Below are 23,013 nucleotides of genomic sequence, written 5' to 3'. Positions count from 1 at the left end.
AGATCCATCAACTGCCAAGCTGTGAGAGGGACTCATGGCTGGGACCTGGGACAGCAGCCTGGATTTGCTGAGAGCATCCACAGCCAACAGCCAGGAAGGAAAGGGGGCCCTCATTAAAGCTACAAGGAACTGAATTCTGTCAGCAACTTGAATGAATGAACATGGAAGAGGATCCCAAGCCTCAGAGGAAATCACGGCCCCTCTGACCCCCTCATTTCAGCCTGTGAGACCTGAGCAGTGGGCCCGCTAACCCGTGGCCGACTCCTGACCGACGGAAACGTTGACATAATAAATTGTGAGCTGCGAAGAAAATGAATATGATCGAGAAGGACCCGCTTTGCTTTGCTGGGGGGAAGGGTATATGAGCAGGAATGGTCGGGGAGGTTCACGATACTTCCCAGGAAGCCACACGCACCACCAGAGACTCATTTCCTTTACTTCACTGCCGAAACTTCTGAGAAGCATAATAATAAATAAAATGATATTACCGAGTGCAAGTACTTAGGAACTTGAGTAACAAGCTCTCTATAAATATTAGATTAAAAAGACATGAACAGCTTTTACCATTATAGAGGATAATAGAATTTGATCAGCTAAATCCCAGGGCTTTATAAAGCACAAATTATGTAAACAAGCTTAATGGCTTTTTTGATAAAACTACAAAACTAGTTCTAGGAAGAATACAGGAGGTGTTTGGACTTCCAACTTCACACGCTACAGCACAGATGCTTACTTAAATTTAAAAAAATTAAACACGAATGCAGAGAGGGTTATAAAGAACATGAATTAGTGTACAGAATATTAAGAAAAACATTGTTTTTGATTTAGATATAAGGAGTAAGTTTCTTACTTACTGAGGATAATGGCTGGATCTAGCTTTACATACAATTGTTATTAATCAGCGGGCAGAAAGAAGCAAATGAAGCTTCAAATATAAAAGTTCAAGGTTTCTAGGAAGTGATGTTGGTAAACATCTTAAGAAAATAGAACTAGGAGCTTAAATGTTAAAAAAAAAACTGCACGGATAACAGAGGTACATACTCAAAATATATGATAGTTTATGTTCAGGAAAGTCATATTTACAACAGCAAATTCTCAGAGAGAGGGTCAGAGTGGAGAAAGAGGGTCACCTCCTGGCAAGGGTGACCATGCCTACGTTTTATAATACGCCCTAAGATCGAAACAAGCAAACCAGGCTTTGGCTTGCATAGAACGATGTCTTCTTCCACAAAAGACTTCAATGGATACATTCTCTCCTCAATACCAACTCCACAGTACTTGAAGTGCTCTGTCATTTAGGGTACCCCCTAATTTCCAAGCCATGTAGCCCTGAACTGCAAATAGTCAAAAGAAGAATTGCATAGTAGGAGACCTGCCTCATGATAGAAAATGAGGAGTGCCAATTTATGTCAGACTTGGGCAGGAAACGAGTAAATTCAAGCTTATTTGAGATAAGAGGATTCTGTCTCTAGGTTATTTGACTGCAAGTAGTGACATTTTTCTTTCATGTTCCATAATAGAATTTTTCTTTTTCTTTTTTTTTCTTATCCTCTCTCTCTTTCTCCCTCTCTCTCTCTCTCTTTTTTTAATGGAAGTCAGTGTAGAGATCCTCTCACTTCAGTCCCTACATTTCACTAACAAGGGAACCAGAAACTGAGATAGTGCTCAAAGTCCTACAGGGCATTTGTAGAGTGGTACCTGCCTATGGCACAGCTGTACCAGGCACGCCCCTTTCCTAATGTGGCCCTGGCTTTCTTTGTTCCACTTCATGCAATTAGCCAAGGCAGAAACCTGGGCATCGTTTTCAACTCTTATCGCACCAGCCACAGTCTGGCCAACTCGACTTCCTAAATATCCATGAAGTCAATCCCCTCCTTAACCTGACTGTCACCACCTTAAATCTCAGTTTCAACTCCTGGATTACAACAGGGGTTTTCTAACTTGTCTCCCTGTTCTTTGTCTAGGTCTCCTTTGGAGAATTCTACTCAAGGTCATGCTTTGGCAACTGGGTGGCTTGGTCATTATGCATCTGACTTCAGCTCAGGTCATGATCTCACAGTCGGTGAGTTTGAGTCCCACATCGGGTGAGCATGAGCCCTGCTTCTGTGAAAAACAGAAACCCCAGGTGAGCCCTGCTTTTCTCTCTCTCTCTCTCTCTCTCTGCCCCTTGCTCACTTGCGCTCTCTCTCAAAACAAAAAAATATAGTATTATCAAATGCTTGCTTTTCCCTCAGGACCAAATTTCAACTGCTTTTGCATGCCGTACAAAGCACTGTATGAGTTGATCAATTTTTCCCACCCCCTCCGCTACTTTTCCAGGCCCCACAACACCCACTTGTTCTTTAAGACTCAGCTCATGAGTCCACTGTTTTGTGGGAGATTTTGCTGGTCCCTGAGTCTAGGGTAACTGCTGATTTTAGGGTTTCCTAGAGTTGTCCATGCAGACCTTTGGAGGTTGGTCACTTCCAGCCATACCACATTCCCTGCCTCCTGCTTGCCATTACTTGCTATACTCAGGTGCATTGCCTTGTTCATCATAGACATTTTCATTGATTCAGTCACTCTCCATCCTCAAAACTTATTTTCATTCTCTAAGACCTAAGAAGTCACTTCAACATCCATAGGGATGACCCATTTCTCCCCAAAATGCTCTTAGATGCTCTTTCCCCACTTACTCTCAATTACATTCTCCTAGACGCCTACATGTTATTTAATCATCAGAAACCTGATCTCTGCTGAGTTCCTGAGAGCTCATTCCCAAGATGCCTTTTCCCTATTTACATCAAGCCCTAAGTGATATTACTTGTCATATATTCATATGCTAACAATTAGCACATTTATACCTAACCCAAATATCCTTTGTAAGGTCTTACTGTAACTGCAAAATTTGATTCTCAAGTTAGATGGTATACAGCACCTCACATTTAACTATGACAAAACTGACTTCTTGAATTTTCTCTAAATCTGTTCTTCCCTTAATTGTCCACATTTCCCAATGGCACTGTAATTCACCTAGTCATTCAGTCCACATATTCGGGAGTTATTCTTGATAACTGTCTTTAGCTATGCTCACCCAATCTGTCATCCATCCTGACAAGTCTACCTTCAGAATAGATCTAAAATTCATCTCTTTCTCCTCACTTAAACTGTGACCACTCTAGTTCAAGAAGGAGATGATGCTTCCTTGGACTTTCACAAAAACTCCAGAACCAGTCTCAGTGTTTCTACTCTGTGACTCATGGCACCCCCAATGGTAATTTTAAAGAAGACCCTCTCCTTCTCCTGCTTAAAACCTTTCCATGGAGTCCCACCCCCTGTGCTGAAAAATAATTGAAAACATAAAAAGCAAGCTTTTCTATGTACCCCCACCCTTACTGCCTGGTCTGCTCTGGCCCTGCCTATCTGGGAACTTCACTTTGAGCCCCTCTCCGAGGCTCTCTATGCTCCAGACTCTGGCCACTCGGGTCTCAGGTTCTTGGAAGGAAACAATCTCTTCCATGCCTTGCAGAGTTAATTTACAGGGCTCATTTCCTCCCCTCACCTTCCTGAGTGCTTTGTCTCTTTTCAAACTTTAGATTTTGGCTAAAAAGTTGCTTCCCAAGAAAGGCATTATCTAAAATCCAGTATCCAAAGTAAATATGTCCTCAGAATTCCATTACTTTTCTTGATAGAAAAATTACTTATTTGTTTGCCTTTTTTAATGTTTATATATTTTTGAGAGAGAGAGAGAGAGAGAGAGAGAGAGAGAGAGAGAGAGAGAGGCAGGCAGAGTGTGAGTGGGGGGAGGAGCAGAGAGAGAGGAGACACAGAATCTGAAGCAAGCTCCAGGCTGTGAGCTGCCATGAGGCCACATTCAAACCCACAAAGCATGAGATCATGACCTGAGCTGAAGTTGGACGCTTCACCGACTGAGCCACCCAGGTGCCCCTATTTGTTTGCTTTTTAAATGTGTTTTATTATTAGTCGTGAAGGCATTTGGTTATCCACTTATCTCACATGGCACAATTCCTGATGCATAGTGGATATATAAATTAAAAAATAAAGCCTGGAAAAAGGATTGTAGAGGTATCCTCAAACACTCTTACTGTTTTTCCATTAAGACTGTGAAAATATTCACATTCTTTGGGATTTTTTTGGTGTGTATTATATATTTTTAATTAAAATTCTTCCTTGAGTAATATAGATCCATACGCAGTTGTGATAAATAAGACAGGTCTCTTGTACCCTTCATTCACTTGACCCAGTGGTGCCACCTTGTAAAACTACAGTACAGCATCACAACCAGGATATTCACAGTACAGTCAGGATACTAAACATTTCCATCAGGACAAGAGTCCCTCATGTTTCTCTTCTATAACCACACCTTCTGTACTCCCACCTATCCCTCCTTAACCCTCCAGCAGCCATTAAGCTGTTCTCCATTTCCATAATTTTGTCATTTCAAGAATGTTCTATAAATGAAATCAGACAGTATACAATGTTTTGAGACTGGATTTTTTTTTCACTCAGCATAATTCACTGGAGATTTATTTTTCTTGCATTGGATCAAGAGTTCATTTTTTTTTTTTTTTTACTGCTGAAGAGTATCCCATGGTATGGATGTACCAAGTCTGTCTGGCCTTTTACCTGTTGAAGGGTATCTGGGTTCTTTCCAGTTTCTGGCTATTACCACTAAGTCTGCTGTGATAAGCTGCATATAGGTTTCCATGTGAACATGTCCTTATTCCCCCGGGGTACATGTCCAGGAATGCAACTGCAGGGTCAGGTAGTAGTTGCATGTTTAGTTTTTAAAGAAACTATTATTAGGAATTGGTGATGGAAATAAGGATGATTTTCCAGAGGTATTGTAAAGAAGAAATTGAGAATATAACAGAAACAGTGAGCTTCGGTGACCAAAAGATATCAGGAGGTTGAAATTGTGGACTGAATCGAACAATAACATTTTCTAAAAGGGACACACTTCAAGTCCTCCCCTATGATTCAATATGAAACATAACGAGGATAAGGAATACAGTACTTATTTGATAATGTTGAACAAACAAATACAATGTGGAGACATACGTTGACAGAAGTGTGGTAATAATGATTGTTTGGAGGAACTCCTTGTCCCAAAATCAAGGGAGACTTCCTTTTTCCTGTCAGGACCTAAATTAATTGTGTTTTTGTTTCCTTTGTCCTTTCTTTTAAATTAGCAATTGAATTGACAGTTTAGGATTCCAAAGAATAGATCTAAATCAGAAGTAATTTTCAATAGTGTCTTTATTTTCCACCAAATCTACATCAGAAATTATTGGTCGGCGAGGTCCCTTTCCTTAAATTTTTCACATCTCTGTGCAAGTGAAAAGCTCTCCCCCATCCCACCCCAGCCATAGAAAGAAAGAAAAAAAGAATGATCCCTGCCAAGACATTGTTTCTTCCCCAGAGAAGATGTTTTGCTCCCATTTTAAAAATACGTGATATATTCAACAGTGGTAACACCCCATTATGCTTGGGTCACTGAGAAGTAGGACAGCTCTACTCTTTAACACAAATGTTATAAAGTAAGGTGCATATTCACTTTCCCAGGATATAGAGCGATAGATATATCAAGACTTCTAGAATTATTCATGCTGTCATTCCTTCCTCCTCTTCAACATAATATTTCTTGGAAATGCAACAGCCCAAACCAACCTGTGTTGTACCATGCTGTCCTAATGATGTCAAGTTCGTGTTCTTTCCAGATGAAGGAAGGGTTAATGGGTGGCAAAAGGCCAAGAATGCCAGCTGGCCTTCAATGGTCCCTGACACGCTGGTGTTCATAACTATCTTGAGTGATACAAGAAGCATATTCTTACTGTATAAGGTGGTACTGTACTCTTTATTGTCCGGATGTGTTTAGAGTATTGGGTTAAACTATAATCATATTTTGTATATGTTAGAAGAAATAAAAATCAGGATTCTTACAGATTAAATCCAGTTCTCATCGATTATACTTGAGTTCAAGTAAGATTAAAATGAAGGTAAACAAGAAAGGACTTGAGTGCACTGACAAGTACAACCATCAATATGCTCTTACGTCAAGCTTTCTGGTACATGGGTTTCTTCTCTAGGATATGTTTAGAGTTCTTGGCATGGAAAGATAATTTTGGGAGGACAGCTACCATTTTACCATTTTCTCTACATACTATATTCCTGTCTTTATCATTCTCCTTCTGTTTTGGGCCATCCCTGGCTTCCTGATATTGCGGGGAGTCCTCCACAGGGTTTGCTTCCCCTCAACGCTGTTCGGGGTTCTCCCTTTGAGTGGCACAATCCTATTTCCATTTCGCACCTATGTTGGGGAATGTCATCGACAAGATGTGACTACTGATTGTCCCGTAAGCTGAACCCAAGCACTCCGAGGCTTCTCACTTCCAAATGTCACCTTCTCCTGTCCTTGGAATGTGGGTTCCACTAGCCTTTTCCTCTCCTAGAGGTTGCTCCAAGAACAGAGTTGAGATGGTGATGCGATGCTGAGAACACCTGTATGGTACATGTGACTGGACCCAGTTAAGGCCTCTTTAGAAACTTCTGAGAATCTGCTGCCATGCTTGTGCTTAAAACTGCCACCTGCCAACCTGGAGTGACCTGCCTCTCTCCCTGCCCTCCGGTTTCAGATTACACCAGAAAAGTTCCCTGGAGGGTTGCGAACCAACAAACTACTCAGTCAAAGTCTCCAGAGGTTGAGCCAGTAAGTACGGAAAACAAAGATAAGAACAAGAAACCCGTGATTCTAAAGCACTGCCAGATTTAAGAACCATTGGCCTCAAACAGATTTGTATTTAATCTTGTCTGAAGAATATAAACAAGATATTTAACTCTCTAATCCTTCAAAAAACAATAATACCTTGCTCACGGGTAACATTTACTAAAAGTCTACCACGTGTCAGATAATATGTGAAGAACCGTACATACATTATTTCTTTAATTTATGTAATAATGTTATGAAGTAGATATAGATATTACTATTAACCCATTTTACAGATAAACATACTGAGGCTTATTGAGTTATTAAACTTAATAAATAATGTGCCCAAGATCGATGGAGCCAGGATGTAAACCAGGTGGTGTAAGTAAAGAATTCATCATGGTATCTGACACCCAGTAGACAGATCATGTAGTAATCATCATAAATAGCATCATATAATCATCGTTACTGTTATAATCAAATGCCTCAGCAGTTTCCATCAAATGCTGATCCTCTCCTGGAGCCAGTGAATAGTACATGCCCCACACTTTTCTACTTTGGAGGGTAAGACATTACTAAGTATCTGATGGAAAATCTGCTCTAAGACACCTGTATATCTTTCACATTGTGGGTGTTTACAAGAACCCCACAATTTCATTTCATAACCCTGAACTTTAATATGGAAGTCAAGAAAAACTAGGTTCTCTTCTGAGGTAAAAACTCCAGATACATTTTGTGAAAGGTGCAGGTGATGCCAGAATAAGATTTCAGTACCCAGAAAGTCTCCTTCTGTAACTGGGGGGCCCAGGGAAGCTCTGGAATGGTCCATAAGCTTCCCCTCATACGGGCAGTATGGACAGTCAAGCAGTCTACATTACTCGTGGAGGCTGCTTCGTGGGTCAGCCCTTTCTATGGACTTCGACCTTCAATTTCACTTTCTGGGTTTTTCCCCTACATACTGATATTTTAAAATTATGTCCTGCTCAAGTCAGAAGGTGGACTTTAAAAAAAAAACAGGTTAGAAGATTTTATTGTAGAAATACATTTCACCGTTTTATGGAACAAATCCAACAATACATAGCTTATTACATGCTGAGATAAGAATGTGGCCCAGAAGAAATATACCTGGGTAGTACTGTCCATGCTCAACACATAGAAAAGGAATGTTTGTGAAACATAAATATGGCACTGTTACCTGTCATGTTGCAGTAGACTTTCAGAGGCCCCAGCGGTCCACTGCCATCAGGATCTATCCAGTAGTAATTTGATGTCTGGCCCAGGTGTTTGTATGCTTCACAGGAAGGCTCATAGATCGCTGGAACAGAATAGCCTACATGAGAAAGGTGCAGCGCAAATGGCTCCCCAGATAGGTGCCCCAGCCACATCCAATACTGGCCAGCCACTAGCGAGCGGTATACCCTCCTGTTGGGAGTGTCATTCTTTTTCTCTACACTTAAATTCATGATTTGGTTCTTACTCTATAAGCCTTTTTGACCTAACAAAGATAGCGGGTTCCTGCTATGGCTTTATAGTTGGAAAAAAATATAAACCAAACAATAAATTGTTAAATAAATGTAATGTTGCATTAGGGCTCATGATCGTTGAAAAAATATTTAATCTGTAGTTATTTATATATGTCATCTCCTTACTGTAGGGGGCTTTATTTTGAAAGGCCATAAATATTGGTTGTTTTGTTGGGCTAAAAGAAAAATCCCTCTCTCTCTCTCTCTCTCTCTCTCTTTCTCTCTCTCTCTCTCACACACACATACACACACACATATACACACACACACATATACACACACACACTTTTTTGCATAGATAGCATAAATTTTCCTCAAACAGCATGGGATTTCTAATCTTCCTTCATTTAAGAAAAAAGGAAAGACACATCCCTGCTTCATTTTATTATAGGTGTATTAATTACATCACATCTAGTTTTTGTGGAAAGCTGACATCAATGTAATTAAATTACAGGTTCCTTTTCATTGTTTTCCCTTTTGTTCCCATGCTCCCAACACATTTTCTTTTCTCACAGAGACTGCATCTGTTTTTAGAATACAAAATGGGCGTTTACATACCCCCTTTGTAGTTACAACTTCTGGAATACCATTGGGAAGACTTTTTAAAACAGCTCCACACTGACATTTATGATGACTTTGAAAGATGTCTTTCCACACTTGCTCTTGGCCAAAAGGCCGAGAAGCGATTGAAAGAGGTCTTTCCAAAACTAAGAACTACTTCTGGTAAAGAGCTATCATCAGATGCACACATAGTACAGTCTTTTGGGAAAGTGCACTGGAATTCACATGGCTGGGATCTGTCATTCTTCAACGATGGGTCTGATTCCAGGACCTCCCTTTTTCACTTTCCTCTCCTCTTCCATGTTCTCCGTGCCTCCCTTTGGCTGCCTGTAGTTTCCTCGCCAAGATGTTAGGCCTCCGATTCTATTTCACGTCAACAACCACACACCAGACTAAAACAATTCTCAAATGCTTTGTTTTACTTAACCCTTCTTTCCTCCTTCCATTCTTTCTGCAAATTATTGAGTACCTATGATGTGCTGAGCAGGGATTAGGCAACACAAATACAGCTGTAAGCAATTCAGATAAAGAGCCTTTGGAGTAGGGTCTGTTCACTAATTATTGTGGTATTACTCACGCATTAAGGTGCCACTGGAAGGGGTGAAGATGGAAAGTTATGCAGGGCTCACACGCCTTTTGTCCCAGTGTGATGATTAATATGCCCAATTTCAGTCTCCCAAGTCTCTTATTTGGATAATAAACTATGGTTGCTCTAATTCCGAATGCCATGCCAACTAAAATATTGCAATAAAGGGCAGCGAGGAAGAGTTTTTAAACCCTTCAGCAGGAAGATGCTATAATTAGATGTAGGTTTTAGAGAGAAAACTCCTGTAGCAAAACAATAGATTTTAGGGAAGTGATTCAGAAATTCATGAGCTCACAGAGGCTGTCATCGCCATAGGCCAGGGGAAGGATGAGTGTTTCCACAAGAAAGTGCGAGGATGGATAAAGTATACGGCACTGACTCACATGTTTTTAAAATCAACTGGAGACGGAGACCAGGTGGGTGTAGGGAGTTAGGAAGAAAAAGAGTTCAGAATGACCTAAACGCACCATTTCGAACCGGCTCCTATTTTTTTGTAACCTCTCTCCAGATAATTACAATTTTTGTGGGTAGCTCAAAATGATCCAGAATGTCAGGTTAGAATTCTAAAGTTCTCCCTTTAGACCCTTTGGCCAATCTGCCATTAAAAGCTTTCATTTTTTTTTTTTTAATATTTAATCATGAGTCACTCTCTTTTCTCCCGGTAAACACCCCATTTTCCTTATCGTGTGGTATCTGTTTACAGTAATCACACTATTAATTGGTCGTCTTACCCAAACATCTCTTCACTTTCCCAACAAATTATTCTTTTTACCCAGTGTTAGTCTGGTCCTAAGACATACTTTCATTATGTTAAAAAAATATGTAATGATTTTTCAGTCTCTGTGATATTACATCCCAGATCGCTATCTATGCCTACAAGACCTTCGACAAACCTAAGAGCTGTCTCCTGGTTTTGGTGACCTGCCAGTGTAAACCTCGCACACTGGTCAGGCAAATTTGACACAGGATCTTGCTCACCCTTTCTGGGGTTAACTTTATCTGCAATACACTACAAGCCTCTTTCTCAGTCTACCAACCTTCTCTACCAGAGTTAACAATTAACGCAGAAGTGCGAAGAAACAGGACTCTGCAATCAAACAGACTTGGGTTGAACTGACTCTGCAAAGCACTATGTATAGAACACGGGTAAAGTGCTTGATCTCACTTAGCCTTGTCTGGAGAAGAGGGATCGGGTACATTGCAATACAGTGACAAGAGCTGGAGGATATGACAACACCAACTGCTTCACCTTTCTATCTGGCCCACGGTCAACATTTAAGAGGTGGAATTTTTATGATTAATATACTACTTATTAATTAGGTCCTACTCACAGTCCTCCTTTCCTAAGGAGGGCCTCCCTAGTCAACGGTCCGGTCAATACACCCATCTTTCTGTACAATCCGGGGCATCCGTTGCTCATCTCACATCCTGTAATACCTGATTTAGAGTCCATTTAGGACTTGATTGACTGTTGGTAATGGAATTGCATATACAACCATTTTATTTCCTATTAAGACTGTGAATTATCTTGTGGGGAGGGTCTAGAAGATACCTTTCTCCTTCCTACTCCATGCAATCTAACATGGTAGATGTTTAAGAAAAGCCATCAGAACTAACGAAAGCATGATCTGATGGTAAGCGCGGGTAACTCCTGCACGTCTAAGAAAGCATCTAAGCACTCTAAAGAGGGCTACAGACCTTAATGTGAGGAACTAAGAGCCAATTCTGAAGGCTTGTAGATGAGGGAAATCTGGGTGTGCAAGCGGCTTGTCTCTTTGTCTTCACAGCGTGACTGTTATTCTGCGTGACTTTAACCTACAACTGGCCTTCTGGCTGCTTTTGCCTCATCGACACAAATGGACACCAAGTACTTCAGTCCAAACTTTATCATGTGTGAAAAACCAACTGGACAGCTTGTTAAGATGGGGATTCCTGGGCTTCCCCCCAAAGATTCTGATCCAGCAGAGAATTTGCAGTTGTAATAAGCTTCCAAGTGAGCCTGATACTGCTGGTCCTGACTGCATGTTGAAGGACCCTGCTCCAATCCTGGAAAAAAGTTAACTCTGGAAGCGTAGGCTAATTCCTTTTTTAGATTTAGATATAAAAGGGGAAAAAAATAGAACACTGAAAGGCAAGACAGTAGAGTTTTAAATAAGGCTGGAATGCCACCCCACTTCACTCAAAATAATGAAAAGGGAGTGGGATACAGACCCCTAAATAAAAATAAGGGTGCCTGGGTGGCTCAGTCAGTTGAGTGACTCTTTATTTCGACTCAGGGATTGAGCCCTGTGTGGGGCTCCGTGCTAAGCACGGAGCCTACTTGAGATCTTCTTTCTCTATCTCCTTCTGCCCTTTTACCCCATTTGCAATCTCTCTCTGTGTGTCTCAAATCAAAAAAAATAAAACCCTAAATAAAAATACATGTCTAAAGAAACATACTTGGATGAACGCACCCACATGGTAACAGGGATCATCTTTGATTAATAAGACTATGGATGAGACAAAACTTCATACTTTTCTGTTTTCCATACTACTTATAATGTGTGTTAGTTACACTATCATTAAAAATACACTTGCAAAATACATATCTGGAAGAATGGCACGGAGGTAAGATGGCAAGTACAGCTCGGTATAATGAAACTGTATTAGTTTTTTAACTGAATGAGGAATGAAGAGATAAGAACTGAGAATAAACTGAGGGTTGATGGGGGGTGGGAGGGAGGGGAAAGTGAGTGATGGGCGTTGAGGAGGGCACCTGTTGGGATGAGCCCTGGGTGTTGTATGGAAGCCAATTTGACAATAAATTTCATATTAAAAAAAAGTTGATTCAACATTATCCTAAAAAAAAAATCTCCTTTCTGTCATTTACTACATAGAAACTCCCTTTAACTTTTAGTTTTCTTAGCTGTAAAATGAAGGCAACGATACCTCCTTCACTGTTATTGTAACGATTAAGTGAAATCACACACACTTTGTCAACCAAAAAGAATTGAGTATATTGACATTTTAATGCAGAGAATGAGCTAACCAAAGCATTTACCCTGCAGGCCTCAGCCGGTTAGCTTGGTATCCAGTGGAGGCATAGCTGGGTTGTACAGTTTGTGCACATGAAGCCTGAGGAGCTGAGAGAACACGAGGGCTAAGGCAGAAGCCGATGAAGAAAGAAAAGAGTGTGAGCCATCATCAGTGATGGAGTTTTGCTAGGAGACTGCTGAAGAGCAGAGAGGCAATTGGGCCGATGGGGAAATAAACAGACTCATCAAGTCCATTGATTTATCGGAAAAGTAATTTTTTCTCTGCTGTGACTTCTAGTCCCAAATAAAAGGTCTCATATTAGTCTACATATTCGTAAATAAATCTCAGAGGTTCAGAAATACTATGATTGAACACATTAGATTGGATTTCATAGCACGTAAAATTCCAGAAAGTGGTGAATCCTAAGTATATTATACACATTTACTAAACAATGAATGTTGTCTGTCTGGTATCATACTAGGCACAATGGAAAATGACAAAGTATGGCTTTATTAGTTTCACGTGGCTGCTGTAACAAATAAGCAAATATTAACGGACTGAAACAACACCAACTGATTATCTTACGGTTCTGGAGAAGTTTGAGGTGGATTTCCCAGGCTAAATTCAAGGTGTCTGTGGGGCTGTTCTCCTTCTGAAAAGTCTGGGGGGAGTCCATTTTCTCACCTCTTTCAGCTTCTAGACTCCACCCACATCCCCTGCTCATTGTCCCAACTTTCTATCTCTAAGTCAATCCTCCTCATGCTCTATTATTCTGATTCTTTGCTTTCCCTGTCACATCACTTTCTCTGTTTTAAGGAGCCCTCTGATCACAGTAGGCACACCCAGACAATCCAGGATAATCTCATGCAACAGGCCTTAACTTAATCATGATGTCTCTTTGCTGCATATGGTAACATATTCACAGGTTCCACAGATTAGGACCACTGGGGGTGGGGAGCATTATTCTGCTTATTACAACTATATAAAAATGTTATGACTGCTCTACTTAATGAACAAATTTTATTAAGCACCATATGCGTTCCCTGTGTTGCCGAGTAACAAAAGTATCAAGGAGAGTAACAAAGATGGAAGAACAAAGTCAAAGGTTGTACTGAGCTTTAAAGGTCCATATGGCCCTGAGGTAAACAACATGTGCATCCTCTGCCCTCTCAGTCCCCACCAGGGGCCACGAGACACTCCCCCTGCGCGTGCGCACCCACGGCATGAGGCAGCTGAACGATTGTCAACTCTCTGGCAGAGGGAAGAGCAAAGGGTTGAAGAGGAAGGATGTGCAATAGGCCTAACGTGCCAGCAGATAAAGCACAAGTAAGGAATGGTCAGAGTGTAGACAGAATATAAAGGAGGAGCTACGTCTGAGGAGAAGAACTCTCAAGAGTCTGAACTGCTGCAGAAAATGGGAACAGAAAGAGGACCGAAAGAAGGCGATACATTTAGTGAGCCTGTGTGAGGGACTTCCAATATTTCAGGGCGGTGGTATTTATGGAAGCCAAATTATAGGGAAAGGAACTAGTTGGTGGAATTGTGTGATGACCGCACCGTTGTAGGAATTTGAACATGAACACAAAAACAGAATAATCATTGACAGAGATTGCTAAATCGATGAGGGAGTTGTTGTTAGAATGTGTGAGACAGATTCATTTTTTTTTAAGTGGGTATTTCTCATTCTCAAACCAACGCTTTTTGATGAATTTTGAAAAATAATACACAAAAAAAGATAACGTTTCGTTTCTTGCCCCAGCAACAAATTTTGGTGAGCTTGTATTTTGTTCTCTTTTTGAAAGCCAAGGCCCTCTTCTTGCCTCTGTGTAGACTTCCTTCAATGGTGTGAGAAGATAAGGTAACTGCTCACCATCCAGAATCCATGATGGCCATGCTCTGTTAGCGGCTGTCAGGGACTCGTTACCACCTCTCTCCCACCAGGAAGTGAGCTCTAAATTCTGATGATCGATTTTAGATTCTGGAGAATTTTTTTATAAAAGTAACAACTTTGTCTGCAAATGCATCTTTACCAGCACTGTCTAGACTCTGATTTAAAATAAGAAGAAAACAATAGTGTCCTATTTGGCAAAAAGAAAAATATCACTTTTCATTACTGTTTTATTTGCATTTTCGATTAATAATTGGACATTTTATTTTCAAATGTATATTGGAGAGGTTTTCAAAATCTTTTGTGGGGTGTACAGCCATGAGTTTTGCCCATTTATTGTCAGCGTTCTTCTATTGACTTAAATTGGCTGTAATATAAATGAAGACTAAAATCTGTGTTCTCTGATATTGGTCTTCCCTATTTTATCTAACAGCTTTGAAAATGTAATTTTTGATGTATAAATATATTTTATGCTATCAAATATATTAAGATTTCCACTTTAAAAACTGTTTTCACAGCTCTATAATATTATTATTCACAGCATGTAATATTATCCTCCATTTATGACAGTAAAGATCTTGGATACCATAGTAAGTAGTGATTAAGACATACAAACACATATGATTAAAAGATTAAGGTACCAGGGAATGGAGAAGAAAGCACATATCTGTGATTCTGTATCATGGCTTCAGTTTTCACATGAACATTGATGATTCACAAAGGACGCTGCTATGGATTGAAACATATCCTTCCCAAAAAAGATGTTGAGGTTCCAATCTCCAGTACCTGTGATGGTGACCTTGTTTGGAAATAGGTATTGAAGATGGCTAAGTTGAGATGAGGTCATTACAACCAGCCTAACCCAACTGGACTCATAAAAGGGAGACATTTGGACACAGAAACAGATACAGACAAGGGAAGACCATATAAAGATGCAGAAAGAATGCCAACTACAAGTTAAAGAATGTCTGAGGTCACCGGAAAGAAGCTAGTAGAGGAATATGGAACAAATTCTCCCTTACAGGTCTCAGAAGGAATCAACCCAGCAGATACCTTGGTTTTGGATTTCTATCGTCCGAAACTGTGAGGCAACAATTTGCTGTTAACTCACCTTGTTTGTGGCTCTTTGTTACAGCAGTCCTGAGAAACTAATACAGACATATAGGTGCCAAGTGACTGGGCCAAGTTCTCCTCACCCTACATGCAAGCTTTTCCAACTTATAGATGATGTGGAGGAGGACTCTCCACCATGTTTCACTACTATAACTTTAAGAGAGAAATACCTTTCAGATAAAATAATTATTTTTGGCTCATATGTGCAAGGTCTTATGTTGGGTGCTCTGACCTTATGGTGGCTCTCTTATGTTGGCTCTCCTTGACCCTTTCAACGTATAATTTGCGATAGGTGTGTAAGCATATGACGTATATCCTTCCAATTATTACCTTCTACAGCATATGGATCTCTAGAAGTCAAGGATGAAATGTGTTAGAAAATTAATCACAAGTCAAAAATTAACATGTATATAAAGGTTATGTTTGGAACATCATAAGTCCTCTCCTGATTGCCCAGAAAGGGAAAAGTTCACTTCTAATGATTTGATATAAAATTAGAAAGAAGCATAAAATAATTTTATAGCTCATTTGCTAGTAAATGCTGTAATGTGACATTTTGGGTATTGATGGTTTATGAATGTCTTCACTTTCCTGCTCTCTTAGAGTGGAAGGACCACATACTTGTTACAGACTTGTGTAGGGACCAGGAACAAGAGGCTAGAAAAGGGGAAGTTCATTCACTGGACATGCCACCCTTCAATTAACAAAAAGTCTTTTAATGGAAAATACGGATGCACCAAGAAATGACAAAATGGTTGTTCTTGGCCCTTGAAAGGGGCTTGGGGCATATGTGAATTGGTGACATTCAGAATAGGATAGTCTATGGGACTAAGTCACCTTCTGATCTTAATGTTTCTTTCAAAAATAAATTTATCTACTAAAATATTTATCATTTGAAACCATGAATTTGATTTTCTGCTCTCAATCAGGCCCTAGTGAATTTGGTTGAAGAACCTACTTTTCCCAGAATCTCGTTATTCCTGTTAAGGTAACTACTTTTGCACAACCATGCTGGAAATCCAGAGAGGCAGCAGTGGCCTGGAGACCTTCCCTGTGAGAGCTCCCTAATTCTAAGACCATGCAATTATTTTTAATTAGCACAATGTAAGTTCACAATACCTAGGTCCTCATTAACACTTGAATATTAACCTCATATGTTCTCTGTCTCTTTGAATTTTTTTTAAAGCTTGAATGAATGCCCTGAATAAACTACATTATATCCCGGAGGAATTATTGTCTCATAATTGGCACATAGCAAGTGGTGGTGATAGAGAGAGAGTGGGTTTCAAACCAGATATTCTGCATGCGAATATTATGTCACGATCCTTCCATCAGTGCAATTTCTGTATGAGATGTTATTCATTATCATTCTCTAATGGATTTTTTGCCTGTCCAAGTCTCAGGGGAAAAGGGTAATTAGAAGGTGGAAAAAAAAGGAAAAAGTTTTGATTTCTTGTTCATAAATCAATAGCTTATATTTATCTTCCCTGACAAGTCCTTCAAGAAAATTGTGGAAATAAAGTAAAAATCTACATTTTTTTCATTTCTATTCTTTCTCTTACCCACATCTATCCCATTTCTGCCCTTTGTTTGATTCTTCCCAAGTCCTTCCATTGTTAATTGTATTGACTCAAAGGTACTATTTTAAAGAAAACAGTAATCCAAAGTTTGCAACTCTAATCACAAAACCACAACTCTTTGACTCTATATCATCATGACTGCCATATTTCATGGTGATGTCAATATCCATACTTGACATTCTATGACTCCCACTCCACAGAACATAAAATTGACTGTTTTTCATGACTCAGTCTGGAGAAGCTCTACCCATATTTTCTTCATTATTACTTTTAGGATACGGACGATGATGAGGAGGAGAAAAGAACATATAAAATCAAACAGCCGTGATATAAACTCATGCTTTCTCATTTTAATAGGTCTCTACAGTGGAGCTCAGCAACCCTACTGATCATTAGCTTAGATCCTATAGAGATTGGGTCTATTGTCTCTTGCTCCATCTACTTAATCCTCTATTTCCGTCTCTAACCTTATCGTTCTCATTTTCACTGTGTCTCCATTATGAGACCATGAACACTGATCCAAATGTGTTGGCACCTGTATTCCCCTCCTTCAATATAACTCTGCCCTACATCGGTCCTTTTCCCTTTCCTCCTAATTATTATTATTTTTTTTTGATACCTACTAATGTGGTACTATTCTAGTGCTATGGCTTGTACTAGAAATAAGTAAAATGAATCACAAATCCTGGCTCTGAGGAATTTGCTGTCCAATGTATGGGGTAGACATGTGGAGAGATAAAACACTGTATAATTTGCTAAATGTTATTAAATAAAAAGAGATATAAACAAAGTACCCCAACACTTTAGGTAGGGGATTGGACAACTTGGCTGAGGACAGTCTGATCAAGTCAGGCTTGTGGCTCACATCTGTGAAGTTACTTAAAGCTGTCTTAAAGGATGAGTAGGAGTTCACAGGAAGAGGAGAGAAGGGTCCTTCTTTACTGCTCCTTTCCAATGCCATGTTATTTCATGCTGGTCTTCAGATACTTCAAGATAATTATTTCCTTGATTTTCTTTCTCTTCTGTTCCCATTAGCTCCATGCTCTTTGTCTGTTAATTAGCACCGATCTCTTCTATCTTGGTTGGTAGAGGGGGAAAAAATATGCCAGTTGCCCTCTGGTCCTGTTTATCAAAGCAACCTTAAGGAACGTCTCTTTGTCAACACTTACACCTGAATCCCCTCAAGTTGGAAAGTTATCGCTTCTTCCTTGTTTTCAAGAATACCATTGATGTCTACATTAGCTTCTGACTAAGTCCTCCTTCTCTGAGATTTCAGTAGACTTGGTCACTGTTGACCATCTCCTCACTGAAACTTCTTCTTCCCTGTGTTTGTGTCCTCACACTTGTCTGATTCTGACCGCTCCTTCCGTGTGTCCTGAACTGTCATTTCTCTTTTCCTGGCCTATAGAGAGAACTATTCTCTGAGGCTTGTCTTCAGTGCTCTGTCCCTGCCATGTACACAGAAGGATTAGTTCACTACTCTTAAGACTTTTCACCTAAAGAAAGGCAGAGTACAAGTGGAACCCAGGCATTCTGGCAACAGAATCTCTGCTCTTAAGCCGTGCTGAAGTGTTTATACTAATCTCATCATTATGTTTTTCTATTTTTTCATATTCATACTAGTTTTACTATTTATACTATTCTTATAATTTTCAAGAAAAAAATCACCTTTTAGTCTTCCTGTTGAAAGATAGTTTGGAGAAGAGGCTGTGTTTCACTGAACAAGAGCCTCCTTAAGGAAGAGTAGATTTTTATTTATTTTTTTTTAATTTTTTTAAATTTTTTTTTAGGAAGAGTAGATTTTTTAAATCTATACCCTGTGTGTATCTGCATGGAGAAAAAACAACGGAGTGAGAAATTCTCCAGTTGTTTTTAGCTAAACAAGACTCAGTTTAACAAAAAAAAAACAAATCTGGCTCTGATTAGAAAGTACTAATGCCTTTGCAAATTTCAGTCATTTTGAGTAAAGATGTCCTTGCAATTCAAAAATAAAAAACATAACTATATCTTATATTACTTTACAGCTGAAAAATGTTTTACTATTGTTTATCTAATTTAATGAATGAGGCTGTATGCCTGCTTTTAAATGCCAAATAAAGTTGTCAGAATTTAATGAGAAAATAAACTATGGGAAAATATGAGTATTAAAACTCGAAAATGACATAGACTGTGTCCCCCAGTGAATCATACCTCCCTCCATTCATGCTCTCGAATGGTCTCCCCTGCCACTGACTCTGGATCTGATCATGTGACTTGCTTTGGTTTAAGAGACATTAGAAAATGTGATACAAGCTTACGTTTGCAAAGTCAGTAGCCATTCGGGCTTCTCTTCTCTTGCCCTTGAGAACACATTTGCTACCACGGGAAGAAACCGGGGCTAGCTCACTGGAGACACATGGCCCCACTGGGAGAAGGATTAACCATCAGACTTTCGAGTGAGGCCAAAACAGACCATCGGGACCCAAGTGAGCTGCCAACTGATTGCACCTGCTTGAATTAACCCTGGTGAGACTAGTAAAAGGACTGCCCTATTCCATGTCGCTAACCTGATCAAATTGTTGTGGATTGAAGCCACTACATTTTCAGGAGATGTTAGGCTGCAAGATAACTGACAGGTGAGTCACACGCTCATAGGCGTGTCTTCTCGGGTTTCTTTTACCAAAATGGGATCATACTATGCACGACCCCATTTATTCAGCTGTTGCCTGCTGAGGGTCTTAACTTTGTTTCCAGGTTTTGCTACCATGGCCATACTGCAGTCAATATCACTGAAGTTTACCTGATTTGCAGTAGACAGATTTCTGGGTGAGCAGTTGGGGCTGATGTTATAAGGCACAGAACGCATGGTGCTTAGGGACCATGAAAACATTAAGGACCTGGCAAATGTTTAAATCTTTAATTTCTTTTAAAATTAGAGGGGAAAATGAGTAAGAATGTGGTAATAATGAATCCAGTCTGGATTACAGTCATTTTCACATCAACACAGTTCACAGCTCTGAGCTGTCAGCACAGAGCCCAACGCCAGGCTCAAACTCGGGAGCCGTGAGATCATGACCTAAGCCGAAGCTGGACACTCAAATGACTGAGCCACCCAGGCGCCCCTCTATTTTTTATTTCAATAGATATTTCAGGAATGCTTTCTGAAGGGCTGTAACAATTTCCATTTTTACCAGAAGTGGTAAAAATGAATGTATCCTTTTACCTTCTTCCCATCAGCAGTAGATATTATCACTCGTAATCGCCACTCTGATCGATGTCAAGCAGTCACTCACTGCTACTTAATTTGCATTTCTCTCACCACGAGAGAGATGGGAGTTTTTTTTCCATAAGTTTACTGGCCATGTACCCACGTTCTTTCTGTGAACTGCCCATTCATCATCTTCGTACACACTTTCTATTTATCTGAACTGTTTGTATCTGTCTTAAGTGCTGCAAATGTTACTTGCCAATTAATTATTCGTAGATTTAGAACACATGTACCATGCAAAAGTGTTGGATTTTTACATATCCTAGATTGCTTTGGTTACCGTCACCCCAAAGCCTCCTTTGCACATCTAGTCTCCCCTGCACATCTAGGATTTTCAAGGTTTATCTTTTTTTTACATATAAGTCTTTCATCCCAGTTAGCTTTACATTTAAATGTTAAGAAATAACAATTATTATTTTACTTATTGCCATAAACCTGAGAAAAAGATATGGTAGGCTGACCACAGAATGGAAAGAAGGGAGTTCATGTAATGTCTCTGGAGTTATTTTCTATTATAAAAAGAAAGAAGTGAATTAAGTCACGTGTTTTCAAACTGGGTCCCATGGAATCCTGAGGCTCGCAGTGGTTCTTGGGAGACTTATATAAAAAAGAGAGGACTATTCCCCCAAACGGTGAGGATTTAAGCTTCATACAAATCCTATCAATTACTGGTGTGTTTTATGTGTCAAGATTTCACATATGATTTTATTTGAGGGGGGAAATGTCTTGGGGAAAAAAAACCCCAAACTCTGGATTCTATTTTTATTATTGTTCATTATTATTATTATATTCTATGATTTTAGAAAAAAATCAAAGAAAGGAAAAAAGAGAAAGCACAAAAGTGGGGAAAAGCTTCTACACTGATTTTCCTCACAATGGTATGAGGTGGGTATCACCATCCTCAGAGCAGACGCAGCTTTTCTAGGGCCTGAAGTTAATACATTTCGCGGGGCGCCTGGGTGGCGCAGTCGGTTAAGCGTCCGACTTCAGCCAGGTCACGATCTCGCGGTCCGTGAGTTCGAGCCCCGCGTCAGGCTCTGGGCTGATGGCTCAGAGCCTGGAGCCTGTTTCCGATTCTGTGTCTCCCTCTCTCTCTCTGCCCCTCCCCCGTTCATGCTCTGTCTCTCTCTGTCCCAAAAATAACGTTGAAAAAAAAAATTAAAAAAAAATACGTTTCGGAGGTTTCCTATAAGAAAAAAAGAATATTCAAATGCCTTCAGATGAGAATGTAGCTATGAAAATGGGCTGTGGGAGTGCACTTGTAAATCATTCCTAGACCGGGATGCCAGCAATGCGTAAGCAATATACAGAAATGACTGTAGGCCACATGAATACAGTCGTTAAACCCAAAGCTACTCTATCTCCAACTCAACTTCCCTTCGTCCAGGTACCAAAAATGCTCAGAGCTGCTCCAAAGCTCCCCAGGGTGCCACGGAGGAAAGTCGGAGTGAAAAGAGACTGGGCTTCTCGCAACTGAGATACCTTGCACGCTTTCTGTGAACGTACGTGAACTTGCCCTACACCAATGAGGGCTCTGAAGCCTGAGCTCTATTCGCTTCAGAGTGGATTCCCAGTTTACAACTGAAGAAACTAAGGCTCAGAAAGATTTAGTAATTTACCAAAGTCACACAGCTTGTCACTTCCAACAGTTGCTCCACCTCAGGTCGTGTTACATCTACCGTCCAGCACGGACTCTTACGGTCTTGTCTGCTTTTTGTAGTGCTTTTTACCCTCTGAACAGTTCAAATGTTTCATTGAAAAAAAAAATTAATTTAAAAAAAAGAAGAAAAAAGGAAAAAGATACTTATCTACTTTAAATGAGAAAAAGTGTGCCATAGGTGGGGAAGCATTCTTACTGATAAATGAGTTTAGATAATTGAACCCTTACATTGCTGGACTGTAGTCATTGTGCCGGGAAATTCTAATTAGACATCAATTCTGTGTTAAGGCCCTTTTGGAGATTAAGATATCCATGGGAAAAGCACTTGATAGTCATTTTTCACTCTTAGGATTTCAAAGCACTTATGGACTGAGCTACCTGAAATTCTGGAAAGGCTTCATAAGGAGACGCCATGAAGCTGGCTCTCCATCAGAAGCATGTCCATTATCGGGGCGACAACTGTATTATCCTGCTTGATTTTTCTATTACCCGCTCAGTTGCTGGACGATTTCATCTAAATCGCTAGTGATTAAGTAGGATCCCATATACACAGCACCTCGCATTGTTCCATTTCTTTTCCCTTGGCAAACACAGAAAGGCCAAACTCATTGTAATCATTAAACACAATGTAAGAAGGGCAGAAAATATTCTTTTAAAAAGTTCTATGCATTCCAAGACCAAATAGAAGTATATCGAGTGTAACCGAAGTTTTGAATAATTCATGCTCTATTCACCTTACCTTACTGTGCACAATTGAAAATTGGCCATATTGATTTCTTGCCCAATATACAGTGAAACCTCATTTATCTGACATCATTTGGGAATGAGCTGTTCATAGAACCACAGAATTTTAAAGCTTGAGAAGACATTGGAGTCATCTCATCTATTTCCCTCATTGTAAATAATTATAATAATTATAACAACAACAGCTATTCAAGCTGCTACTATGCATTATGCTCTTTGCGGAATCACAATGTGCCATTGTTTTTGCGTAGTATTCCTATGAGGTACGCATTACTCTTTCCATTTTACAAACAAAAAACCCGAGGCTTGGAGAGATTAAAATGATTAAAGGCTATAAAGCTTAAAACTACTGAAGCCAGGACTGAATTTAAGCCTGTGGCCTCTGTCCTT

General features: G+C 39.9%; 1 protein-coding gene across 1 annotated transcript in view; it reads right to left on the bottom strand.

The window, feature by feature from the left end:
- The window catches only part of CNTNAP2 (contactin associated protein 2), a 1,977,233-nt gene that overhangs the window by 711,536 nt on the left and 1,242,684 nt on the right, over window positions 1-23,013 (bottom strand). The window contains exon 12 of the mRNA XM_043589809.1: window positions 7,902-8,021. Coding sequence (XP_043445744.1) covers window positions 7,902-8,021 — 120 coding nt within the window. The remainder of the gene's footprint in view (window positions 1-7,901; window positions 8,022-23,013) is intronic.

This window comes from Prionailurus bengalensis, chromosome A2 (genome assembly GCF_016509475.1).
Source record: "Prionailurus bengalensis isolate Pbe53 chromosome A2, Fcat_Pben_1.1_paternal_pri, whole genome shotgun sequence".
In the NCBI taxonomy this organism is placed as follows: Eukaryota; Metazoa; Chordata; class Mammalia; order Carnivora; family Felidae; genus Prionailurus; species Prionailurus bengalensis.
Note: the sequence above shows the minus strand (reverse complement) of the source record. Positions and strands in the feature narration are given on the sequence as shown.